Source organism: Coffea eugenioides, chromosome 6 (assembly GCF_003713205.1).
Source record: "Coffea eugenioides isolate CCC68of chromosome 6, Ceug_1.0, whole genome shotgun sequence".
Taxonomy (NCBI): Eukaryota; Viridiplantae; Streptophyta; class Magnoliopsida; order Gentianales; family Rubiaceae; genus Coffea; species Coffea eugenioides.
This window is the reverse complement of record NC_040040.1, coordinates 17862474-17883564: the sequence shown is the minus strand read 5'-3', so window position 1 is coordinate 17883564 and position 21091 is coordinate 17862474. Positions and strand designations below refer to the sequence as shown.

General features: G+C 33.0%; 1 protein-coding gene across 1 annotated transcript; it reads left to right on the top strand.

Moving 5' to 3' along the window:
- The first annotated feature begins 753 nt into the window (after positions 1-753).
- On the top strand, positions 754-5397 carry LOC113774645 (calcium-transporting ATPase 1, plasma membrane-type-like). The gene is made up of 4 exons (XM_027319229.1): positions 754-915; positions 2344-2551; positions 4857-4911; positions 5018-5397. The coding sequence occupies exons 2-4, from the start codon at positions 2381-2383 to the stop codon at positions 5071-5073; spliced, it is 282 nt and encodes a 93-aa protein (XP_027175030.1). The 5' UTR covers positions 754-915; positions 2344-2380; the 3' UTR covers positions 5074-5397.
- The last annotated feature ends 15694 nt before the right edge of the window (positions 5398-21091 follow it).

Here is a 21091-nt window from a genome sequence, read left to right as displayed (position 1 = left end):
TTAGAAAAATTTAGCAATCTAAATAAATTATAATGGCATATAAGCATGGTAAATTAAAAGAACACCTCTGGAAACTTTGAACTCCAAATCAACCATGTTTCTATCCCTTTTTTTTTTTTGTATTGCCAACAAAAAAATTTGTATACTTCCATATACAAAAAAAAAAAAAAAAAAAAATCTAGATACTAAAAGAAAATTTTAACCGTATGCACATCTCTAAAGAGCAACGAACAGTATTTCGATCATTTTTGGACTTTTAAAAATATTTTCACATTTTAATTTTTTTAATGACAATTTTTATTTTTTTCTTATTATTAAGTCAAATTAGCAAGATATATAAAAATATTATTTTTTATTATTATGTTTGGAATATTGATTTTTTAGATATCAATTGTTTTGGGTGTTATCAAATATTAGAGTTTACTAATGATTTTAGTAACAAACAAACTAAAAAATGATGTTAGGGGATAAAGCGCAAAACAACATATATTTTAAGCAGATTCACCATAGTTAACTCTTAGGAGTACAAGTATCTTTTTGATATTATCTTTACATAATATTATAATTGACTAACAATTTAGGGGATGAAGTTTGAAAAAAAAAAATGTTAGGTGACAAGGTGCAAAAGTGGCTCTACCTTAGGGGAGTTCTTGTGATTAACTATTTTTTAAACCGGATACCGTATGGAGGTGCCCATGGGCGCCCCTCCTGCATCTGCTACGTACAAAGGTGACGCGGGATTTATAATTTATTGCATTTCGTCAACGACCAACTGTGGAAGCCGTGTTGTTGCTAGGAAGCTTTCCTACTCCTTACGTGCACTTTATACTCCAACTAATCATGCTCTTCACTCTTTGCTCTTCGCTCTCTTCCTCTAACCCATCCGCTTGCAAGAAAAGCAATCTTCCGAAGCTGGTAATTATGGGCTTTTTCGTTTCTTTTTCATCCCCTTGATCTTGTTGTGTAGGACTTTGCAGCTATGATTTCTTAAAGGTTATAACTTGTTCTGCATTTAATTTCATATGATCCGACTCTAATGATTGGTGTGGGGTCCACGGATTTAGGGTGGTCGGATAATCAAGACATGAATTTGATCATGTGGGTTTTTACATTTTGCCCACTACTTGTATGATGAATTGTCATAGTTGGTGTTTTATTTTGTGCCCCTGATTTTGAACCAAGCCTATATTTAGATGAATTGGTTATTTAGGTTTAATTCTATAAAAGTGCGTAGAAATGTTTTAAGACCCTGCAACAGAATCAATAATGATAACTGATGTTTCAATTTTGAACTTGCATATGATTGGTTAGTTTGCTGTAAAGGAAAATTTATCATGTTGTGTAAATGGGCTAGTGAAATAGGAGAAGTGATATTGGGCATACAAGAGGAGTTAAGGTATGGTGGATAATTAAACGCTTGACTGTATATGGGCATACAAGAGGATTTAAGGTATGGTGGATAATTTAACGTTTGACTGTATATGCTACTGGTTTATCAGGTGGATGGAGTTCATGTAAGTTCATCGTGTGTTGTGGTCCAGGTCGTGCTGAAAAGGAGATAATAGTAGATAATTATTTTGTTGATGAACTAAAATGCTACAGAGTTTTATAGTCAGTTCATTAAGTTTCAGCATTTTCTCAAGTTTATTTTTGAAACACGTATAGTTTGTGATTAGGTTCCTATTTAGGAAATAGCCGCTTACCTAACTTCAGTTGCCTACTTATTTGCAGCGTTTCTCACTTATGACTGTGTGGAAACTTTTTCTTTAGGCTAGTTGTTGTTTTGAAGGAAATCGAATCTGGCTATTTGGAATGATGTCTTCTATTGAAGTTAGCCTTCTAAAGAGGAAAAAAAATGCTGCAACGTTCAATTTTAGTAAGGACATGGAGTATGGAAGGTCAAATAACCTATGTGGATGAAGATCAATATCTCATAATAGTAGGACATGATAAAATATTTTAGTCAATATATTTTCTAGTAGTTGCTTTTTTGAGACAAATAATATACTGTGGGGGGAAGATTGCAAGCAGAAGCTCAAGTGTTGTGCCAAGTGGGTCAGAGAGTATTGGTGGTGGGGACCAAAGTTTCTTGGGAAGAGAAGAGAAGAAGTCCAGACATTTAGCCAAGGTAAATGATTGGGTAATGTTCTTAGAAAGAAGAGAGAGAAACAATTACGTCATTAATGGGTCATGGGCTGGCTTGGACTCATCTTGGCAAACTAAATAGTCAAATGTGGATTCTGTTTGGGTCAATTTCAGAGCAAGCTCATTCACAGTATTCCTTGAATAGAGTTGCTGCTGTGGATTTATTGGTGGGGACTTAATGCTGTAGAAACCTTACAGGTAGCTACAGGATCTGCGAGTGGATAAAAGCCTAAGCATGGAGAAGCTACTGAAGGAATTCAATGTACCGGCAAAGCATGGATCAGAAGAGGAGCTGAGCTTGTGGAGAAAGCTTGTCACGCCTGTCAAGAACCCCATGCGGCGTTTCCGTTATGTGGCAAATCTTGACAAGAGATCGGCAGTCCAAGAACAAAAGGCAAAAATTGGAGTAAGTGATATCTTTTTTTCTCTCTAAGGTTATCCTAAATCTATATCCTCTTTATAGTTCAAGAAAATGCAAGTAGATAACCACTGTTTAAAAGGGAATTATATTACTTGCTAGATTTGTAGTTATTTAAGAAATTGGGATAATTTCAGAAACCTCCCTTGAGGTTTTTAACAATTTCATTTAACTCCCTTGAGACTTTAAAAATTACACATACCTCCTTCGTCATTTAAAATGACAATACTACTCTTAAATATTTTAATGAAATTCCCTTGTTTGGTATGCTTATACTTAGAATGACTTTTAAAATCATTCTTTTGCCTTCTTATTCATTTTTTTTCAATTTTTTGCCAATAAAATTGTAAAATTATCACTATTATCTCTAGTTTCTATTGTAATCAAATGTTGAACTAGTGATTTTTTTATGAGTTAACTTTATATGTAATCCAATGTTTTTGCTGATTATTGTTTTCTATTTTTTGGTATTAAAATTAACAATAAATAAAAAAGAAATGGCCCAAAGCCACTACTAAATTTTGATAATCCCACTACTCAAAAGATGCATAAACTCTAAATGAATTATTTCAACATTTTCTTTTCTATGTTATAAATCTAAACGCATAATAAATATCATCAAAAGTATTCTATCATAGTGATAAAATTATTATTATTATTATAGTTGTTTATCAAATAGTAGTTATGAACATGAAAAATTTGGCACCTTTTCCTTATAATTATACTAGATAATCTTATAATTGTATAGGGAAGTAAATTAAAACTCATTATACAAGAGCATTTTTGGGTATTCACTTAAAAATTTGACCAAGTCAATATTATTTTAAGATTTTTTTACTAAAACCATCAAATCAAGGGAGATAAGTGTAATTTTCCAAACCTTAGGGGAGTTCAGTGAAATTGTTAGAAATCTCAGGGGAAGTTTCTGAAATTATCCCTAAGAAATTTATGGTATATCTTCTATTCAAATTTATAAGTTGTGAGCTGTGACTTTCATTTAAGCAAATAGCATACGAGCCAAGAACTTGAAGATGTGCTTAAGTCAATAGATATCATGTGTTAAGGAGCAAGGACTTAACCTGTGCACTTTTTTTAATAATTATTTTTTGGATAAATTGGTCATATCAAGAATGAGATGCACAATCATTTACAGGATGCATGATTCAGTACAACGCCCAAACCTGTAAAGAGCATGTTGTTTTATTTCTGGTGGTGACTGTAGAACAAGAACATCTCCAAAATTTTAACTCCGTGTCTACTGAAAATTAGCAGCTATCCTCCCTAGAAAACGACCTTTTTTTGCCTCTATTTCACTTGGCTTTGCTGAAATAGTCTGCTCTCCAGCTACCATTGCACATTGACCATTTTATCCCAATTGCACAGTGCACCTTTTGTTGTCAGTCTTCTCTCACAAGCTATCAACAAGATAAAGGCATGCTTTTTGACATTTTTTTGGGGGTAATTTAGCAGTAAACTTTGGAGGAACGGATCTATATCAGATAAAGATAATAACCATTGTCAATGAAAGGAAGATATTTTGGAGAATTCTCTCAACAAGATTCTCAGAGTTACCCATCAGTTTCCTAACTTTAGTCCATACATAGAATTGGTTGTTAATGATAGTAGAGACTTTTGTATTTTCATAGCTAGAAAACAACTACATAAGGTGAGGAGAACAAAACCTGCATTGAGGCCCCTTAGGTGTGACTAATCATGCCAAAAGAAATTTTTTTGACTATTTGATCCATTTCTTGCCACCTAATTTGTCTTTGGCAATTTCTGCAATTTCGCCCAATTCCATGAGCAAAAGTTGAATACTAGGATACTTTCCAGAAATTGGCACCCTTTAACAAATGGAAATGCACCCATTTAATTTTCCTTTTTATGACAGAGATTTCAAATCTGACTCTGCATTAAGCTTTTATGTAAATTTTCAAGTTCATTTATCTCAGTCTTCCCTATTTCTTGGGCTTTCATTGAACAAATGTTTTTAGTCCTTAGTTTCCACGTTGCATTTTTTACATGGTGCATCTAAAATCATTATTCACGAAGTTATTCATTTTCTCTTGGGGTTGCATTCATTATATGAGTAGAGTATAATGCTTCTTTGTTAAGGTCAGTTTCTGCAGATTATGCCAGAGTCATTGTCTACAACTTCAAAGTCATTTGAACACATGCGGCAGTATTGATGTGATTGTTGTCAGATTTTCTTTTACTCCTTTGTGGATTGGTAATTGTTGTTTTCTATCTGCTTTGTCAAATGAACAATGGTCTTCTATTTTGTGGTTCACAGGAAAAATTACAGGCCTGCTTGGTGCTTTACATGGAAGAACTAGAGTCTACTGATGGTTTGTTTCTGGTCAATACTTATTTTAAATGAAGCTACCATGTAATGAACACCCGTAGATCCATTCTTTTGTTCTGCCTTATGTGTACTTTTGTATCTCTGTCTAGCTGGTGATGACTTTATGAATGGCTATAGAGGCAGAAGAAACGCTCCAAGAAGATAAAGAAAAAGAATTTCTGAATCAGGCTTCCGCTGCAGGCTGTGGAAGTGAGTCATCTCGACTTGCATTGCCTAAAATTTCATGAACTTATCCGTGAAATCATGATGACAGGTGATCCTGTCAGCTCTATATATGTGTTTTATGTTTGACTTTCTGGATAATGATGAAGCTGTGTTTTCTTATTGGATGTATAGCAAATCATGTTTTGCTATGACATGGGACCTTGATCTGTATCATTAAACAGAAGCCTGGTCTTCCACTCTCGGACTCTGGATTGCACCAATAGCTTGTATCTTACTGTGTGGTATAACTTGTTACTTTTTCTCATTGTTGGGTGATCAAAGCATATACTATACGCTTGTTCAATAGCCCCTATTGGACCTATCCCTTTTCCCTACAGTATAGGTGTAGGTGTCGGTGTAGGTGTAGAACGTCGACGTCTAACAAAAAAAATTGTAACTTTGAATCCTTACCATACTATATCGTGCTAGAAACCTTTAAAAAAAGAAAAGAAAAAGAAAAAGAAAAAGAGAAAAACTTTCCCCTTGTACCCGCGACACTCTTTAGCTCTTGATAGCATACGGAGCTTCTAAACGACGTCTTAGTCCTGGAAAAGGTGCCAAATGCACATTCATTCAGGTCCGTTTGTTTCAGTGTAAATTTTTTTTTCCCATGGAAAACATTTTCAGTGAAAATCATCTTCATGGGAAAAAATTATTTCCCTTCATTTTCATGTGTTTGGTGCACTTTTGGAAAATACTCCTCAAAGCCAAAACCGACAAGAATGTTCCCCTCAAAGATTCGTCAGTTTCCTTCTGCCAGCTACCAGAACTCCATCCACACCTATATCAATCCACCACCCCAATCCCAATACTTCAAATTCCAAAAGATTAGATCATACTCCATGACCAGGAAATCCATATTACAGGTCATACTAATTACCTAATCGCTATGTCAGTAGAAATTGCATCAAGAATGTGATCCTTGTCATTGATAGAACCATCAGATGTCACTGATGCTTGCAAATTTCATCTTCCTCCAATAGCATCTCCTTCGCTTTTGCTACATTTTTCTTTGCAGCAAACTTCTCAAGGCAAGACTCACTTTGGACATGGATTCTCTATCTCCATGGCTGGATTTGTATGCCGGTATGAGAGGAAAGGAATAGTACTAAGAAGGATAAGGAAGAGGGGGAGGTGGCTTGCGGTGGTGGTGGTGAGGGAGGCAGCTACAGTTCTAGGTTAGGCACAATAGATAATTTTCAGCCATGATCTGAAAATTTTCGTTTAGTAAAGGACCGTGAGATTGATGAGCTCTGGGAGTTTATTGGAAAATAACTTCTGTACAACAAATGCGGAAGTCATTTTACTCTTGATGGCGTAAAAGATTTTCCAGGAGAAAAAATTTTGCCAATCTTTTTGGCTGCCAAACACCAGAATTTCCTGAAAGTAGTTTCAGTCCAAACAAACAGACCCTGAATAAATCAAATTTTCAATGCTGTCATCCAAAAAATGACTTAACAAGAGAGTACATTTCCTGGGAATTCGAAACCTCACCCTCAACGGCTTCGAAATCAAGGAAAAGAAAAGATTCAGCTACAAATTGTGAAAAGAATTACGAGCAGCCCCTGCCATTCTTCTTAATTCTATTCCTAGGAACAGAGTCATAAACAAGAAAGGAAAATGCTTTAACAATCAATGAAATGGGCACCAAAAGATCTAGTTCCTGGTCTGTACTACTGAGTCTAGAAAAGTTTATGACATCGGTTCTAATTGTCCTTTAAGCCGGGACTAGGAACGGTTGTCATAGTTTCCGGGTAAATCTTTTGACTAAACATAGTAATGTGTTTGGATTGCTTGCTGTTGCAATTGGTTTTAACCCCACTGGACAGTTACTCATTGTACTCTTTGATGCTTCATCGGCTTACTGTCTTTGTAGTGGTAACTTGATTCATTCGGGATGACAAATTTCCCCTTGTCCTCTTTCCCTCTTTTTCCACCTTTCCACTTAACTTCTGTGCTCAATTAATTTGCCAACAAAGAAATTTGGTGTTTGGTTTTTTTTTTTTATTAAGCATTAGTCTAATCATGATTAAGTACAAGACCTTGGAGTGCGTACTTTCTATCCTCCTAAATTGCAAAGCATCCAACTCTCTACCCCTCTCCCTCTGGAGTGGGAGTCCTAATTGTTTTGTTTTATGGGAAGAGTCCTGATTTTTTGTTCATTGTCAAAGCCCAACTGTGAGTGTAACCTGTGGAATTAATATAGGTAAGTAAGATAGTTCAATCCAATTAAAGTTGATTATAACTTTATGAGCCCTACAATATAAGATTGAGCAGTTGTTTTTTCCATGGGTTCTATAAGACCATTTATGCGCCCCCCCCTCCTCCTCCTCCCTCATTCGAGTTGGTCATGAATGATTTATTCCTAGCAATAAAAATTGTTTGGAGATGTCACTCGATGGCTTCCTCTATATTGTTAATTCGATGATTACAACAAGTACGAACTTTTCAATCTTGCGTCTAGCTGTTGAGAGTGGGAAAGGATGTGAAGAGAGATGGGAGGGAAAAAAAATAAAAAAGGCAAGACTTGCTGTTTGCAAGATTCCGGTCTCCAAGTTTTTTTTTTTTTTTTTTTTTTTGAATAATAGTAGTAGTAGTATAGAAATAGTAGTTCAATGGTCATATTTCTATGTAATTTCTTCTCCTCAAGGTCAGCATGGCAGTTGAAAGACTAACCTTTTTTTGTTCAATAGTCATATCTTTTACGTCACGAACAAAGATACGAGAAGGCGTCAAAGTAAACTCCGTCATTTTTATTAATATGTCTCTCATGTAAACTGAAATGAAAGGTTTGTACTTCTAATTTCTTTGATTCTCCACTAGCCACTTGACTATTTATTAGCTCCTCAGAATACAACATGAAGAGGGGGAAGAGAGGGGGGCGGGGTGCCACATCTGGCTCTAGATGGTTTAGAAATTTATTATAGTGGTGGGCACCATTTGGTTGATCAGACCCATGTCTTGCGGGTCAGTGATTTTCTGACGCTTAATTGTCTCGCATATCATCAGTAGGTACTTAACTATCGGATACCTATTGAAAGAGGATTGAGTCAATGGGTACCCACTCCAATCCAATCATCATTTAACTTTTTTTAAAAAATAATTTATACTAATTTAATTTTATATTTTATATATTCATCTAAAACTCAACAACGATTTTTTTTTGCCTCAAAGAAAGTCTCCTGCCCAAAAACAAACATGCAAAGAGAATATTAAAAAAGAAAAAAATAAAGAATTCAAAATCAATATACCTTTTTTTAAATAGATATATGTCACATCAATAGAACTCTTTCCTAAAAATAGAAGATAATGACTTCTACAAATAAATTTTGTAAACAAATTATAGTCTCTCATATTTGTAGTGCAAATTGTTCAATAAAATTACTTAGTTAGCTCTAAAAATATTATTTTTTAGTATGTGTGTAACAATAAAATAAAATAAATAATATGTGTGTGTGTGGAGCGGGTCAAGTATCCGTGAGTTTTTAATCCTGTAATCCTAACTCGGCCGTCCAACATATAAGCGGGTACTTGACTCTCTTTTGATCCGAGCAAATAATATGAATTGGGTACCATATTTTTCGGATCGAATCGAATCAAATGTGACGGATTTTCGGATCAACAGGTATTTTTGCCTATCCCTAATTTAATACGATACAAGGGAAGAAGAATGTTAGGCATACATACATATTTTTGGAGCTCAAAAAATAAAAGAAAAAAAGAAAGAAAAGTTTTAAATTAAATAATTGGTACATTGGTAATACCGTGCCAGTCAAGTTTTCTTCCCTTCAAGACACTCTTCCTCAACCATGCAACTCACAATAAATATTTCTTGAGGCCTCACCCCCCATGACACAAGACCCCAGCATTCATGAGCAATTCGTACGAGAAGGGCATAGAATTTCCAGTCTTTGGAGTGTTGGACACATTGCTCCTACGATCTGTCCTTTCACACATTTTTTTCCAAGCCCAAAACACTAAAAATCTCTATTCTCTACTCTGTGGATTGATTTTTATTTGTCCATTGAACCCAATTAATACGCTTCCATGGAGGTGGGGTAATTATTTTGTTCCACAAATTCCACCTCCACCGGCACCTGTGGGACAATAATTCTTAGGTCGATTTCACCTGTTTTCCACCACTCACTTCTAGATTACTTTGTTCAAAAGCAGCTGAGAGCTTCAATCACAAAATTCAACTTGTCAAAGAAACAAAAGCACAGCTGTTTTAAGCAGGCAGCCGTACGTTTTACTTTATAAGGTTCCATCTAATCAAAAGTACTAATGCTTCACTTTGCCAATGATTTCGTGTTTCATTTTCGACATAATCTTCTGTTAAAAAGTAGTAGCTAACTTGGAAGGTAATTAGTCGAATTTCTTTTGTATTTTAAAAGCAAACGTAAGCAGTCACTATCTAAACACAAGTTCCTAGAGGTTCACCTTTTTCTCTTTTCATTTTCTTGTTCAAAGAATATAAAATAGAGGGAAGAAATATAGAAAACGAAACTCCATAACCTATTTATGGCAACTTTATGGTTTGTTTGGATTGTAAGTTATTTGGGATTATTTGAGATATTTTTACTGTAGCACTTTTTGTGATGTGATGTATGTGAGATAAAAAGGTAATTGACAAGATAAAAAGGTGTATTGAAAATTGTAATGATGATGTAAGCAAATAAAACTGGGTAAATAATGCTCAATCCAAACAAACCAAGATCTGTTTGGATAGAGCTGTATTTTCTTTTCTAATTTTTAAATATTTTTTAATTAGGTTTTCTCAATTACTTTCGTTTCGCATACATGTTTATCTAAAAGGTGTTACACTAATTTTATATGAAAATTAGCCCGTGCAGAATCATCGCGTCAAGGACTAGGGTTTTCCAAGATAGATGAAAATGAAGATTAATTTCCTCATAGTTGCATCATCTTTAAAAAAAAAAAAAAAAGGGTTTCAAGCTATGATTTTTCTCGGTCCATGCCACCTAGCAATTCGTCGCTAAAAATTTCTTTGTACATCAAGAATTTATAAGATAGAAGTCCTATTTTGCCCAAAATTTTCTTTATACATTCTTTCCCATTTCAACCATTTTTACCAAATATAACTGTGGCAAAGCAAGTGTCTAATTGTGCTTTAGTCGTTTAAATGTAGATTAATTGTACCTGTGATAACTAAAAGTTTTCCCACTCAACATTCAAACTTTTGGTGCACATTGTTTTAGTCGTTCTACTACTTTTGCTAAGATAAAATCTCCTGCACACGACTATCCAAGGGCATTTTTACATCTTTTTTCGAAAAATTTGTAGTGAACATTTATAAGTTCGATAGGTGAAATGCTACGTATAAATTCAGTAGACAACATATGACTTTAAAAAAAAAAAATTGGTAAACAAAGATATTTTGGGAATTTTCGAAAAACACTTTTTGGGTGGTGTTACATCCCTGTCAATCTAGCGTAACAACTTCCATTAAAGTTTGTCGAGGCAAATTGACAGTCAATAAGACATTATAAATTTACATGCATGTTCAATAGCTGAATTGGTACGAAAAACAAAATTAGTGGAAATGAGATTTCAGAATAAGTTGATGACTACAAAAACTAATGCACATGCAAAAACTCCCTCAATTGTTGTTCCTCTTGCTTTTTGAGCCAATAGTCAGAAGCTATTTGTACATCTTATGTCAATTCTTTGAAGTGTCCAAAACATTATCAGAAAAAAGGCCATAAAGGGTAAAGGTATTCAGTGCAAAATTTCACAGAAACTACATATAAATTGCCATATGAAAAATCATATCACAAGATTGAAGATTCCATCGATGCTCATCAACATGAGCTCCTTCTTTTTTATCATTTCATTTGATAAGAAGCAAAAGTTTCTTGGACGTGTACGGTTTGTCGACAATTCTCCTTCTCTATCTCAAGTTTTCCACTGACTCCAACAAACAATCGTGGCACACGTTTTAGTGAAAATGAGGAAATTGTGGTGCACGTTTGCATGCCGATGGGATAGATTACATTAAAAAAAAAAGAGCCTATGAGCAAGAAAAGATTAGCCAATACCAAATGCAAGTTTAATCATCTTAACAAGCTCAATAAGTTGTTACATTGAATTATTAAAAATTTCACCTGCTATATCAGGTTTCATTTTTTTCGATCGAGTTTTATTAAAGTTTGGGGACAAAAAATTAACCAGCCAATATTATGAAAGTATACTTTAATATACTACCAATTACTCTTTCTTCTTGTTGCATATATGTTTTCTTTATCTTTTCAAATTTACTAGGCATAAAGATTATGGAAATACCAGGTAACTCAATAGCAGATTTCTCCAAATATGTATTTTTAATAACAACAATAACTAGCCTTCAAGAATTACTTGGACCTATGGCTAACCATATATAGGAATCTTGCCTTCGAAAATTTGAATGACCTTTTGTTTTCTAAAAAATGTTACAATGAGAAAATGCATAATGCTTCATATAATAGCTAACGATATTAACATGACACTCCACTTTTAGTTAACGCGTTGCGTCGTTTTACACATTTTTGTACAAAAACTCCAAACGAGATAGAGAAATAGAGCACCATTAACAATTGTTGGTGTGAAAAAGATATTTGCTTCTGCTATCTTTATTCTTCTTTTACTTTTCGTTTTTCATCTGTCACTTGTTAGTTCCCACGTTCATATCCTATCAATTGATCCAAGATTCTATTTCTATGTCGGTATTTTCTTTTCTCTTTTCCATTGTATATTTAAAAAGAAAAAAGAAAAAAGCAAAAGCGTATCATGTTCAAACTAAATTAATGCTCATAAATGAAGAGGAAACCTTTTGGTATAAATTAAAGTGAGATAAACTTTTTTGACCTTCTCAATCCAATTATAAAACAAATTTAATAAATGAAACATAAGAGATGGGAACCTACTTAAACAAAAGTTTTCAAATATTTGCCCATAAGATTATAGACCGTTTGAATCTTACTGAGTGCCCTACAACGTGCCTACTCCGATTTACTGGGTAAAAGTCAATTTCGCAGCCGAATTTCACTGTTTCTACTATTTACTGGCCACTTTTCTATTACGTACGAAGATTTTGCAGATTTTTGCTGCAAATTTCACTGTATCAGCATTCTATATTTTGGCAGTTTATACATATTTTCCCCGCCACCTCTTGAAAAGAAATCCACTGTTTTTGTCTGACTTTAGGCTCTTTTTATTTCTCTCTATTTTCTTTCGTTTTTGGTACGCAGTCCATCATTGATATATTGTTGAAACAATTTCTATGGTTTCTACAGTAAATTAGAATAAAGTTTTAGACAAACATCTGAAAAATTCACCCTGAAAAGAGAACCTCAATTATGCATATTCCGCCCACCACCTCTTGAAAAGAAATCCACTGTTTTTGTCTGACTTTAGGCTCTTTTTATTTCTCTCTATTTTCTTTCGTTTTTGGTACGTAGTCCATCGTTGATATATTGTTGAAATAATTTCTACGTTTCTACAGTAAATTATAATAAAGTTTTAGACAAACACCCAAAAAATTCATTACCCAAATAGAACCAATTTTCAAAAGATTAATTGCGTGAAAACCTCAGTTTTATCTGTTTAAACCTTTTAAGGTCAAATTTTGAAGGTTACATCCCATCCTCTTGGTTGCCGAACCAGGTTTAGCTTGATAATATCTAATTAGAGACCAAATCCTACATTTCTCCTCCTTTTAGGCCAACTTTTGTTTTGTTATATTAATCAATATGAGAAACAAAAAGCAGGAAACTTCTTAGGGTTAGCAGTGAAAGAAAGACTTTCGTTTCTTTATGATTATTCATATCTGAGTCCACTGTAAGAGTAGGGACCAGCCTCATCGTGGTTATGATATGACATCTCACGCTAGATTTAATTCAGTTGCAGTATTCCTCCTCTTTTTTTGCCCTCCGACAAGCATTAGTTGATTTAGTACCAACCCCTTCAAATAAATAATGAAACTACAACCTAAATTCACCTTCACACCCTTAGCTTGTCGTGAAAAGATCTCGCAATAATCTCTGGTGTTATTTAGTGTCTACCACTCTCCTTGATTGCAAAACTCAATCAAAACTCCATTAGGAAAAGTGGCCGTCAACAAATTATCCATGCACTCACAGATATTTAAAATCTTGGCAAGAAAGTCCCCCTCCCCCCATAGATTATTGGCAAGAAAGTCCCTTTCTATCATGTAGAAGTGATCAGAAATAACAAACGCCTGTTAATTTCAAGCGAATGGATCATAACAATGGTTCAAAGTCGCGGTCGCGGCCTGGACCATTCCACATCGGTCACGGTCTCGGCGAAACGCGAATTTTTGAAACATTTAATATTCTAAAAATTGTAAAAAATATTATAAACAAAAATAATTAAAAAATTAGTAAAAGTAACAAAAATTCGAATTGACTCGGGATGACTCGGAGTGATTCGGTGTGACTCGATCGTTTCAACCATTCACGGTGACGTTTCGGCGAGTTGAGTATCTCGATATCGTATGGTCACGGTATCATATCGGCAAGGGCCGAGACGGTGACGACTTGCCCGATTCGTCTCGGTCTCGGCCGAGTCTTCCAACCATGATCATAACCACTGCATTCATTTCTACCTGCGTGAGACACGGGCAAATCTAGTCCTTCCCCTTGCTTTTGTCCCCAAGCTTGCCTCCTCCCCTCCCATCACATAACATGCCTTTGGAGATTGAAGTGCATTATTAGACCTATTTGCTAAAAGAAATGCAACCTATATATGGTTATACTGATCAAATGTTTGCATAATAATTTGAACTTCCAAAAAAATAACGAAGTTTTGATGAACCATGAAACGGTATCTGTTAAATGCTTTTGTTCTGAATGACACAATAAACAATGTTTGATATTGATATTTATGTTCTGTGCATAAAATCTGATCCTTATTTTCGAACTTGGATAAAGTAAAAGAATGATATGAACCATGGAACAGAGAAAGTGACTCGTAAACTCATACATTTTGAACAAATGAACATGTCATTTGGCAGATATTTATAATTGAAATACGTGAGTTTCAAATTTTTTGGGTGTAACTGGCAGGAACCAACGGCTTAACATATTGTCATTCCGCGAAAGATTTGATTTGTGTTTCAGCAAAATGAAAATCAGATTTGGTGGTTTAAATTCCTCTCGGTGTCCAAGTTTAATTGTCACAGTGCACTTCTTTTTTTTTCATTTTGGCACGTCTCAAAATATTTTTTATTTTTTTAAAAAATTATATACTATCGTTAATCTCTTTTTTTTAATATATATATTATTCTTCATTTTAATCATATGCATGTCCTACTCAAACTCAAACTGAGTAATGAAATATATCACCAAACCATCACCTCCTACTTGGATGGCTGAAGTAATGAGTGTCCCAAAACACTCATTTTTTTAAGGCAATTAAATTACATATAACTTATCATGTGAATAAATGCACCCATATATATTGTCTCCATACAATTAGATACTTTTTAGAATTAACTTCATTATTACCAAAAAATTAACATCCAAACCTATCTTAACGACTGCCCCAACCAAATTAACCCTTCTTAAAAAGTTGAATTTTCAAACAAATGAAAAAGCGACCAAAAAAAGTTTGAAATGATAATCGACACTACAGTACTATATATGAACGCATAAGTTTCTCCTATTTCACGTTGCTTTTACCTTTTATAAAATGTATGCTTTTCAATGGTAGTGGGCAAATTCCAGTTGAAGTTTGTCTTTCTGTTGAATTTTATGGCATGACAAGTATGACGAGGAAATGTAGTGCAGAAAGTGTATTCGACTATTCTTCCACTGGAGTTCTTCTCTTTTTTTTGAATGCATGTCTGCAACGATGATGTAGGTAATAACATCAGGAATTTAGGATCAATGCCTTTATTCACTTCCTTATTCGATTTCTTTAGAAAACATGTACTCCCTCCGTCCCACTTTGATAGTCCTGTTTTCCTTTTTCGTCTGTCCCAAATTGTAGTCCACTTTTCAATTGAAGAATGTAGTTGTATTTTAATTTTTCTAAAATTCCCTTATTCAATATAAGTTGTTGTTACTATAAACCTATCCCATTTAATGAGAGTTGATTCTTTTTTTACCATCAATTCAAGTTTCCATAAAGTTGTACTCTAATTAATGTGAGGGTATTTTAGGAAAATAGCTACCTAAATTGATTGTTCCAACAGAATTAACTACTTTTTATTAAACTGTGTGAAAAAAGAACGAGAACTATCAAAGTGGGACGGAGGGAGTATGATGGAACAGCTGAAGTAACTTTATTCTGATTCCCTTATTCGTGGAATTGCAATGGACATATTTGAAGTAGATAATGCAATACACTGGTGCAAAAAAGTTAATTTGATTATAGGTATGTAAAATTGGTTTACAAGTTAGACCATAAATCAATAAATCTACCTAAGTATTCCCTTAATTAAAAAAGTACTAGTACGTACGTACTTTTTTGGTTCTTCTTGGAAAATATCAGCTAAGGATACTAGTTAACTTCCGTTGTGGATTGTTATACGTTATTGATTTCTTTTGTTATCTTGTCAAACTAGAAAGAAAGCAATGCTCATACGGTGTCATCTCCAGTCTTTTTCATTACTACTTTAAATATACTGATGATGGCTTTCTAATTTCGGAATTAAATTACACTTTTGTTACCACATCTTTCTAAAAAAGGTAAGATTAATTAGGAAAAATATATGAATATAAGAGAGGATAAATTAGATGAAATTTAGGTATATTAACGGGTGTCCAAGAAGCATTCGTTAGAATAACCCAACAAATATTTTGCTACGTCAATGACCATCTCAAGTATAACTGCTTATCATTTTTTTTCCCGTCAAACAAATGTTAATGATTTTTTTATTCAAAAATGCATTCCATTTTTTTTCCCGTCAAACAAATGTCAATGATTTTTTATTCAAACGAACCAAAACCTTGGTCCTGGCGGCACCCATGGATTTGACCATGAATAGTATATTAGAAAATCTTATACTAACCGACACATGATTTAAACGACAAAAACGAACTAATGAATAACCCACATCCTTAATTTTAGGATTTTCATACTTATATTTATCGCGTAATAATATATGATGGTTTAGAGTCGTTTTTTGTAAGTGAACTCTAGTATATTTTTTGTAGGTTTACTTCCTAATTTAACTTGCTATTTAATTATAAAGCAACGAACATTTCAACGTGCCTTTTCTTTTCACTGGAACTTTTCTGCTTGAATTTCAATTTTAATGTGTTATTGAATCATGAAATTCTCACGTTCCCCATAGGAAGGGAACTCACTAGAGCTGCAGCGAAAGCGAGTCTTCATCGGGCAATTGCCACTACTTATGGATCCAAACTTGGGTGATCTATCCATGACTATGATGAAACTTGGGTAAAACTAAATGGAGTTCTGAACCGACTGATATTGTAGAATCAACAGATGAGTTGTGGTTAGAAGTAAAATGTCACTCGAACCCAAAGTTAGCCGGTTCTCCTTGAAAGCTAGCTGTGGTTAGAAGCAACAGTTGATTGGACATCTAAGGGCATTGTTTCGGTGCAAGCAGCAAGAGCAATACCAAATTAAGGCAAACTTTGAATAGTAGATATGATCTCAAAATAATAGGATTCAAGATTGACCAGTGAGACTAGAGCTGGCAAAAAAGCCCAAAACCCAACAACCCGCCCAACCCGCCCATTAATTTTAAAGGATGGGTTGGGTCAATTGGGTTATGGGTTTTATTGGGTTGGGTAAGAACAACCCAACTTATTCATTGGGCGGGTTGGGTTTTTTATTTGGGTACCCAATACCCAACTTGTTTAAAAGTAATTCAAAATAATAAATACAAAATTTAATACACATATGCCCAACTATTTACATTTGGGCATGTGTTAATAATTCATTAATTAATTTGTATTCAAAATTCTCATATATATATATTCAATCACATTTTTAATTTTTATTTAAAATAAAAAATAAATTTGAAATAAAAACTCATGCTTATTTTACTTTTATAACAGTAGTTAAACTTGCTCAACTTCTATAATAATTTATAATGCCTTTTAAGAGTATGTTGTTTTCCTCCTCTTTTTTTTTTCTTTTTTTTTGTGGTAAAAATGTCAATAGTTCATGAATTTTCCTCTCATTTATTTCTTAAAAAGTTTGGGATTTTCCTTAATAATTTTTTGGGAACCAATACCAGTACTTTTTACAAGTATATAATAATTTATGCTTTATATTAGAACTGTGGTAATTCTAAAATATTAATATGACCATAGCATCATGTATGATCCTAGATGATTCTAATTAATTAGGTGATGAATTATCTAACTGTATCAAATCAATAAAAAATATCTTCTAATATATATTATATGTATATAGATCATGATATTAACTTCGAATCAATATAGTTGGCTATCATTTGTTTAAGTATTTTTTTAAAAAATTTTTGTGGTAAAGGAAAAGTGGCTATGGGAAAGGGAAGGATCCAATGGAGACACAAGGGAACAAGAAGAGGAAGAATCCACTTCAAACCTAGATTACTACACTAGCTAAACAAATTCCGACACAAAATCCTGTTTTCTAACAAGTGTGTGCACAAGTAACTAAACTTAATGGAAGAGGCAATTTCAACAAAATTAATTGAATCAATGGGTAAAGTTAGGACTCAACTTGCAGAATCAACTTCGAATCAAAATTTTTGAGAATATAAGGACTAAAGTACAAACTTATTTTCTATAATTTCAAAATTATTATACAACAAATTATATGTCTCTTACTTACATTTTCAAGTATAATATAATCTAGCATTCAATAATTTATATACATAGAATATTACAATTTACAATAAAACAGATATGAATAGTAAAAGTGTTAATAAGTTATGACAAAAATAAGTTTCAATCAATTAGTAATATTAAAAAAGTACAAAGTAAACAATTTTTTTAGCTAATCTATTTAAATGTATAACTTATTATCTAAAATTCACAATACAAGCAATATAAAATATTATTCTATTTATGATGTGTTTCCAAGGACTTAAGAAGTGAGTGTGTGTTTGCGTGTGTGAAAATACATTTATGTATGTGAAAATGTGTTTATATATGTGAAAGAAATCTTTTTTGTGTGTTAAAATGTATGTGAAAAAGTTTATGCATTAAAATGTATTAATTAATTTGTTGGGTCATATTTGGGTCATGGGTTTGAGATAACCCAATATGACCCAACCCAAAATCAACCCAATTTAAAGTTGGGCGGGTTGGGTATAACCCATTTAAGTGAAAACCCAATATTAACCCGCCCAAAACCCGCCCAACCCGCCCAATTGCCAGGTATAAGTGAGACGATGGGGGATAAGTTTCATTTTCGAGAGGGAAATAGCCCGGATTACAAGCTAAGGTTACTCTTAGTGTATAGAAATTTACGTTTTTGTGCAATATAAAAAAGAAGAAGTTTTTTTTAAAAAAAAAATTTCAAGAAGGCGGGAAGCTCAAGTACAAAAATCAAATACTCTAAAAATTCAATTTTCAGAAGCAGCATATTTAAAATTCTAAATTCTAAGGACGGCTGCGGGGCTTGGCTTTAGATTGACGAAGAATTCCAAACTCGAGCATAGAAAATTGTTTACCAGCAGACACGTTAAGATGATTCCTCATCCTTCTCGCTCCTACTTATAATAATCTGAGTCTTGCTTAGATTATTGAGCTTTTATTTTCTTTCTTTCAATACGTACCACTAATAGGTTCATAGGAGCATGAAATTTGTCTCGTCTATGAAATTGTCGACTATAATCTGGCCCATAAAAAATGTTTAGGTCTTCTTTGAAGGAGTGTGTTTGGATAGAGGCTTATTAGTAATTTTTTTGATTACATTGCAAAACATACGTTTCAATCATTTTTTTTTTATTTTCTCAATTACCTTTTTTATCTCACATACATCACAACAAACAAGGTACTATAGTATTTTATTTCAAAATATCATTCGAAATAACCTCCTATCCAAATTAGATAAATGGCACATAACATGTATCAAAATTTAAAATTCTCTTTGTGTATTTAGCTGACTAGTTAAAAGAAAAGGCTTTAAACTTACAGTTTAAGAAAATTAATTCTTCCTTTAAACCATTATAATTTGATTCTAATCTCCAATACTAAAGCTAAACTTGTTTAAGATAAAAGAATGTTTAATTAATGATAAATGTGCATGAAACTTGCATGCTCAATTGTACACAATCTGACCATAAAAATAGGTTATCAAAATCATCACCAAATGTGTAGTTTTACAACGCTATTTAATGATGAATTTTTTACCTTTGTCTCTGTTCCTAATATGAATATAAAATTCTTATGCTGAAACTTTCCAAAAGTATATATAATAACTCCACAAATAACTTTAGGACAAAAGGGCAACGTAATTACTACGTAATCAAGATATTATTAACGAGTCTAATCAACAAGATACGTCTTAATTTTTGCCTTTTAGGCTTTTAGATTGATGCTCAATCTGCGTTGTTGTGCGATTCCCAAGAAATCCCCTAAAGTACTTATTAAAAAGTACGTCGACACTTGTTAATATATTTAAAATCCATCAAATTTATCATGCGTGTGCACTAATAATTACTAGTATTACGCTTCTTTACATTCATACACTTTTTTTTATTTAATTTTATCTTTTTACAAATTTAATACACGGAGTAGATTTTAACGAATGCCCATTGCTAGATAGACCCAAAAACTATTTGTTTTCCTTTTTATAATTATTTGTTCCCGTCTTCCGGACATATTGAAACCTTTAAAATGCATAATAGATTTTGCATGTTTTCTTTAGACTATTTGTCAGAATTTTTTTTCCACGATTAAAACAAAACACTGCTTTGGCAACTTCAGGACATGGTAACAACTTTCCCTACAGCTATTAGTACGATAGATAGGTTAATTCTACAAGCGGCAACTTTGTCTAGGGATGAACAAACTGAGGTGGTTCCTAATTAAATGTTTTCTCTATTTGATAACAAAAGTCTTTAGGTCTAAATACATCAAGAGCCACTTAATTTCTATACAAAATTTTAAGTAAAAATATGATCAACAAAAAAATACATATTTTTTTCCTCATACACACATTTTCATACATAAAAACATACTCTGCCTAGCACACATAAAAATTTATTTTTCATATTAGTTTCATTTTATAAAAATTAAAAAGTAATAATTAAAAAATTAATTTTATTTAAAGCAAAAATAACGTATTGACATCAAACTATATATAATGTCCATAAAATATAATAACCCCATTGTGGTGCTCAAATTCATCATTAAATAGATTTGACTCTATGAATTCAGCAAATTCAAACTTCACTATTTAACTTTATTCTTTAGATTTTAGTTTTATCAAATGCCCCTTTAGAAAAATGAGTTTCTTCTTGAGCCAGAGTAATAAACAAAACCTTTTACAGCGGCTTGGTGAAGATTAAGGATTCGGAAAATATCTATTCCACATATACCTAATGGTACAGAATTGGGGGGAAAAAAAAAAGAAAAGCTAAAAAAATGATGATAATCGGCTATTTGCATTTCTTTGATATAATTTTAGAAATTAAAACAAAAGAATCGATGTCTAAAATTCTGGGACTAGCTGAAGTCCATTGATAATGAAACCTCGTCCGAGTCAAGTTCCACTATCATTCATACTCCACCATAGAAATTGTTGGGAATCAGAGGTTTTAGATTCAAGTTTTGTTAAATGAGAATTTTGTCTAATTATAAAATTAATAATATTTTTTATATTGACAGTGTATATATTCTCAGTCTCAGATGAATTATTACCGTAGAATTTAAAATTTAACTTTTAAACTTTTATCATAGATCCAATGATGATGGCGTTGCTGCCCCCACTCTGTCTCCCTATGTTTCCAACTAGCAATCGTATGGACC

Excerpts from the sequence above, each read along its gene's own strand:
- LOC113774645 (XM_027319229.1), top strand. The coding sequence starts at position 2,381 with ATGGAGAAGCTACTGAAGGAATTCAATGTACCGGCAAAGCATGGATCA. Across the intron at positions 2,552-4,856 it reads AACAAAAGGCAAAAATTGGA|GAAAAATTACAGGCCTGCTT; the intron begins GTAAGTGATATC and ends TGTGGTTCACAG. Across the intron at positions 4,912-5,017 it reads AGAACTAGAGTCTACTGATG|CTGGTGATGACTTTATGAAT; the intron begins GTTTGTTTCTGG and ends ATCTCTGTCTAG.